General features: G+C 33.9%; 1 protein-coding gene across 1 annotated transcript; it reads left to right on the top strand.

The window, feature by feature from the left end:
- Positions 1 to 260: 260 nt before the first annotated feature.
- LOC125263970 (putative C-type lectin domain family 20 member A) lies at positions 261 to 5,666 on the top strand. The gene is made up of 5 exons (XM_048183171.1): positions 261 to 330; positions 2,839 to 3,195; positions 3,993 to 4,337; positions 5,119 to 5,210; positions 5,290 to 5,666. Exons 1-5 carry the CDS (start codon positions 261 to 263, stop codon positions 5,413 to 5,415), a joined length of 990 nt encoding a protein of 329 aa, XP_048039128.1. The 3' UTR covers positions 5,416 to 5,666.
- Positions 5,667 to 6,983: the final 1,317 nt, after the last annotated feature.

The raw sequence follows: 6,983 nt of genomic DNA, 5'->3' as shown, positions 1-6,983 counted from the left end.
TATGCCTTCCTGGAGAACTTTCAGTGACTTGAGTCAGGGGAAAGGAAAGAGGGTGTGTGTGTGTGTGTGTGTGTGTGTGTGTGTGTGTGTGTGTGTGTGTTGTGTGTGTGATACAACAAATACTTTAAGCTTTAATTTCATGAGTTTTGCTAAGAAAAGAGCAGGAAGATGCTCCATGTGAAGATGCTCCATTTCCATAAGGATAATCTCAGTTACTGGCTATTTTCATGCTCTGCAATGCCATTTGAATAAGGATCATCATGTTGCAGCAATGTCAGTCTCGGCGTCTCCACACTGAATTTCTGCTCCGCAGGAGGTTTTCCATGACAGGTAATGAGTAGATAAACATTAATATTAGGAATAAAGTGAGAATGCTGAAAGAACACAGAGGCTTAAGAAATCAGTCGTGCTTGATTTTCAGTCTGTCTGTTGATGCAGATCTGCTGTGATATTGATTGTATTGTATGCATTTGTCTCTTGTTTATTTGTCATCAAAGTCAAGATGCTTTAAAAAAAAAAAAATTGCCATGAACTTTATTTTATCAGTAGGCTATATTAATCTTACAATTGCTTTTTGCATAACCCTTTTTAACATGGCACTGCACTCTTTTTTTATTATTTTATGAGTTTCTTGTCTTGAGACTTTTCAGTCTGGCACACTCATAAAAGGACTTCACGTTTTCATAATTTTAAAATGAAATACAGATCAATATGCATGATTTTCTATATTCCAACTAAATTAGTTTAAACCTGCCATTATTTAATCATTTCTTTTTTCCCATTTTTATGTATCTCATAACATCTGTTTTGTAAGGAACCCCGCATCGGCCCAAAAACGGAATCCGACACGCCCGGGCGATGGTTAACGCGTGTATGTCTTTTCAGCGTCTCTATTAAGTTCACTTAATTTCACTCGTTTAATCTGACTCCAATTTTAAATGATTATTACTCTTAGGTTGTGCTTCCAATTAGAAATTACTCATTAGTTATGCATTAATTTAGATATTCGATTATTCTGATTATCTTATATCTTCAATTATTTCGTTCACTGCAGTCCCGGTATCGCTTTAGAAGAGTCATTTTGGCCGAATTAAATGCTCTTCCCGGACACAAACTCGTCAGTTCTGACCTTAAACATTGGATGCAGGTTAAATATCTACCTTTAAGTCAGTCGCGCTCTGCTTACTCGTAACAAAAAGCATAGTTTTTATATATTTACGAAAACTGCAACTTATTTAAGGCAGTGATTGTCAGAAATCGAAATGGACTTAATTGACGTGCCCCATGCTCCACCTATTAAACCTTCCGTATGATCAATCCTGAACACAGATTTGAGGTAATACCTTCGCTTTAATCTACTAGAAATAATGGATTAAGAATAATACAGAATAAACCAAATATAACATTTTATTTGTCAAATAAAAATATATCCTGCCAATTACATTACAATTAGACAATTAGAAGCCAATTCAGAAATGTTAAATGCATAACATCAATTACTCAAAGAAATGCATATATACACACAGTGATACATGAATGTCTTCAGACATTCACCCATCTCTGCGGGGGCCTCTGGCTACAGATGATCCCACCTGACTGCTTTGCACTTTACCTTTTATACCAGGACCAGAACAAAAGGATCGTAAATGTTTATTACACCAACACCTGTTTTGGGGGAGAGGAGAAGAGACACCACCCAAAAAGAGGACAGAATTTTCCTTAGTTTTCCATCTTCATAATTCTAGTGACTGCTGTGAAATTGAGACCATTTTACCAATCGCACCTGAGACATTTAAAATGATACCAAACATGAAAAGGGAAAAACAATAAATACACAAGTTACATTAAACGTGTTGAATAACTTTCAGTCAGGGGGGAGGAGAGTTTGTGTTTGTGTGTGTGTGTTTGTGTGTGTGTGTGTGTGTGTGTGTGTGGTGGGGGGAGGCGTTGTCCTTTTGGAGTTAGGGCAAGGCGTTGCCCCTTGCTATTTCTCTGAGATCTTCTCTAGGTGAGTTTTATTGCTTTATTGCAGGATGCTTGATCTCAGTTTTCATTTAGCAGGAAAATCAAGCCTTACAGTTTTATTTGTTTCAGTGAACAAACCTGAGAGCAACAGAGATGATGCAAAAAACGACTTGTCTGCATTTCTTACTAGGTAGGTTTGTTACTGTTTGTTACTTTTGGTTAGTATTAGTTGTTTCATATTTATCCACTCAATAACAAGTAATATATGTCCTGGTTTGGATAATGTGAGCATTATCAGGAACCTAGCCTCTTTTTTTATTTATTTATTTATTTTTATATATATATAAACTTTATTGGTAAAAACTTTAGGTAACACTTTATTCCGATAGTCCACTTAAGTAATTCTACTAACTATAAGTAATTTTGCAACTACATGCCAACTTATTTTACTACCCCTAACCCAACAGTCTACTAATACTCTGAGAGTTGGTTGACATATAGTTGCAAATTATTGAGAGTTAGCCAACATGTACTTAGATTAACAAGCGATAGTTGACGTTTTTGCAAATTAATGAGCTAACTGACATATAGTTGCAAAGTTACTTGTAGAAAAAGTGGACTATCGAAAAAGTGTTACCAAACTTTACTATAAGGTCTCATTTGTTACTGTAGCAAGAACTAACAATGAACAATATATTTTTAAAGCATTTATTAATTTTTGTGAATGTTAGTTAAAAATATAATTGTTCATTGTTTAACACATTTAACCTTTCCAAACTCACATTATATCTGTGCTGATTTAAGATCAGTGGAATTACAGATCAGAAACTAAATTAAACTGCTCTTGTTTCTTTAATACTGTGCTGTCGACAGGACTCGTCTCTGAGACCTTGTGTTACCTCGTTCTGATCCAGGAACCAAAGAACTGGACCGAAGCCCAGTCATTCTGTAGGAAGTTTCACCTGGACCTGGCCACGGTTCAGAGCGATCAGGACAGAGCTATGATTAAGGAGATCAACAGTCTCACAAGTTTGAGGGCCTGGATTGGACTGTACGACAGCGTAAACTCTTGGTGCTGGTCCTTCCAAGGTCAGAACATAGTGTATACAAACTGGGGGCTCAACGAAGACACGACCTCCAGCACTCAGAGGATGTGTGGCATGATTAAATATGGTGGAACCTGGCATGTTGTCTCTTGTGATGAACAAAAAGACTTCTTTTGCTACACTGGTAAGTTTATTATTATTATTATTATTTATTTATTATGGGGTTTTAATGAACTGTAATTTTCAAAAGCCTTGTCTCATTTTTGTACATTTGCAGGAACAAAAGTTTGGAATAACTATGTGTTTTTTTTTTAAAAACGTTTTTGAAATAAGTCTCTTCTGCTCACCAAGGCTGCATTTATTTAATCAAAAATAAAATTAATATTTTCTTTGTAAATATATTTTAAAATGTAATTTATTCCTGTGACCAAAGCTGAATTTCAGCATCATTAATTCATCCGTATCACATGATCCTTCAGAAATTATTCCAATGGTATTATCAATTGAAGCTCAGTAATTATTAATATCAATGGTGAACACAATTTCTGCTGCTTAATAATTTTACTTTTTTTAAAAATAAGCAGCAAAATCTGAAACATCAAAAATAAATGAACAGACAAATAAATATAATAATAATAATCATTTTTGGTATTTTAAGTTTTGGAAGAAATGGTTTTGGAGGGTAAAAAGTGACATTTAATTACTGTTTAAACTACCTCTAGTAAACATGTGAGCTGTGTGGACTCCACCCGGAACAAAAATGATGCTAGAATGTACATTTGTTTGGCTAGAATATTGAGAGGCAGCTTGTTGCATAAGAACTTAAATCACCTCTACATTCCCATTTAATTTATTTTAACTTTTTCCTCATCAAAGCCTTATATCACAGAAGATGACTGTTATCAGTGCTGAATGTGTGAGCGTTTCTCGTCCTCTCATCATGGTGTTTCTCTGCTCTGACCAAAACATTAAATCCTACAGGAAATAACACTGGACAAAAATTTCTTCTCTTCAAGCAAAAACTGACATGGCATGATGCTCTGCAATACTGTAGGAGGTACCACCGCGACCTGGCCATCATTAGATCCCTCACTGACAACAGGATCATAGAAAATCTAATGGCTTTATACTCTGTGTTTGACACCTGGATTGGGCTGTCCAACAACCTGTGGCTGTGGTCGGACCAGAGCAGTGTGAGCTGGCTGTCTTTGAAATGGATTTCAGGAGAGCCTGATAACCGCAATGGGAATGAAAAGTGTGGGTTTGTCCTACAGTCTGGATTGATCGGGGATAAAGGATGTTTGGAGCAGATACCCTTCTTCTGCAGTGAGTGTTATACCTGCCTATTTCTATTATAAACTGGATTTACTATATCAGTTACTGTAAAAAAAAAAAAAAAAAAACACCAAGATTTATAATTAAGAATATTGTTAACTCACACTGCATTTTTAACAGCTTTTAAGGCAGCACAAAAAAAAAAATTGGGGGTGAATATTGTATTCATATTTGTATTATGAGATCAGTGCAAGATGGTTTTCAAGTCATTTTCTGTCATAACAGCAAATTAATGTAAAAAAAAAAGCAAAGAATGACTTATAATCAAGAATATTGTAAGTTCACACTACATTTCTGCAGTTTTTTAAGTCAGTGCGAACACTTACATTAACATCTTTTTCACAGTAAATACTGAATTCATATTTTTTTTACTATGAAATCAATGCAAGATTGTTTTCATGTCACTTATTGCTTTTTAAAAAGGCAAAGAATGTCAATAATCAAGAATGTACTGTAAATTCACAAAAAAAATGTAAGGTAGCATGAACACTTTAAGTTGAAACAACTTTTAACAGTAAATACTTGATTCATATTTTCACTATGAAATAAACAAATTTTTAGGTCATTTTTAAGGCAATACAAACACTTTTGGTTGAATAAATAAATAATGTATTAATATTTTTACTATGAAACACATGTAAGACCATTTTCAGTTCATTTTCTACCATAACAGAAAATCACATAAAAAAAAATTTTTTTACAGTGTCAGTTCGTCTGACATCAAATGCTGTTCTCTTAATTATTATTTTAAGTATGTGTATTTTTCTGTAAGCTAAAAGGAGGCAAATGCAGCTTGTGCGAGTGGCAGTGAAATCATCCGGACATCTGGATGAATCTGCAGTGATGGCGGCTGTAGAAGAGAAGGTCAGATGAACCATTGCTCTGCTGCATGTCACTCATTATTGATCTCGTTCACTAACCACTGATGAAATCTCGTCTCCAGATCAATCAGATCCTCAAGGAGCAGAATATGGACGCGGGATCCAGCTTAACATGGAAAGTCCAGCCTAATGGGAAGATCTTCCAGCAGCAGAAAAATGACACACAAAACACAAGAACAAAGTGTTAAGAAAGATTCGCTGCTGCTCTTTTGCCATAATCAAAATCCCTGAAAACTATAATGAATGTTCTGACAGATGTTTTAGATACACTTTATTTTACAGTGTCCTTGTAAATTGCAAGTAATTATTATAGTATATTAGTTGCATAATTACATGCAACTGAACCCTATAGTAAACACGTGTTGTTAATTTATTTCACTCAGTACTTCATTAATTGCAATCTAACAAGGACACCATAGTAAGTGTAAACAATGTTTTCATTAGCATTTCAAGTAATTTTATATGATTCATATTACATTATTAATATTATATTATTGTTAATGACACTTTTTTTCAAACTTAAGATTTCAGATGAAAATATAAGCATTAAAAACTGTTTATTCACAAAACTTAGTACTGTTCTTTTGAAGTAAACACAGAGAACAGAGGTCATAAAATGTTTAGCCGATTTCAAATTTAGAATAATAATACAGAATAATATTAATAGCATTATAAGCCTGTTTAGTTTAACCCTGTGAAACGTAGGTTTTATGCATTTTCTAACATTTTTCAAAAATATTATTTTTTTCCCCATTTATTTCATCTTTTTTTGTTCATGTCATACAGTGTAAACTTGACAACATGGACATTAAGAAATACTTTATTCACATAAATAAATAAATAGCATGATTTCCTTTGACTTTTTAAACCAGTAGTGCACAAGGTAGAATGACATTAATAATATTAAAATATTTGCACAATAAATTGTGTTTATGTATGCATTTGAATACAAAGCAAATTTCTTTTCTATGTGTATTATTTCAAAGTCCTTTGCGTAGGCATCATTTATACCATTTGGGAAGGACAACATTAACTCATCTACCATTTAAAAGGGCTACGCTAAACATCAAAATCACACTACAGCCAAAGTCCCTTAAAGGGATAGTTCATCCAAAAATTAAAATTTGATGTTTATCTGCTTACCCCCAGTGCATCCAAGATGTAGGTAACTTTGTTTCTTCAGTAGAACACAAATGATGATTTTTAACTGCATACATACATGGTAAATACTTTGTACCTATAGATAAGTGTTGGGTAATAACAGGCACTTACTCATAGTGTCCGTATATGATAACTAACAGACACATTACTATACTTACTAATGGTATGTACACTGTAACTATGTTGTACTTATGGACAAGTGTGGGTAATATCAGGCACTTATTTATGATAACTTGTACAGCAGTGATTCTTATGTTGTGTCTATACCTTGTGTTACCACTCTTTTACCTTATGTACAGTATAATTACTATACATGTACCAGGAAAGTACACATACTGTAAAATAAAGTGCTACCACATCATCTTTTCATTACAGTAGTGCATTTATGAATAATCATTTGAAGTGCATTGTATGTACTGCATGTTTTATACACATTGAAAATAGCCTGTATTTGGCCAAAACTCCAGAGTTGTCCACAATCTGATAAATTACACAGCGCAGTGAATGTGTATGGTTGTCAATGAATGGGACACCAATATCATTTGTTTACCCACATTTGACTGTTGCGATCCCAATCTGATTTATGACCTGTAAT

This window comes from Megalobrama amblycephala, linkage group LG3 (genome assembly GCF_018812025.1).
Source record: "Megalobrama amblycephala isolate DHTTF-2021 linkage group LG3, ASM1881202v1, whole genome shotgun sequence".
NCBI lineage: Eukaryota > Metazoa > Chordata > Actinopteri > Cypriniformes > Xenocyprididae > Megalobrama > Megalobrama amblycephala.
Note: the sequence above shows the minus strand (reverse complement) of the source record. Positions and strands in the feature narration are given on the sequence as shown.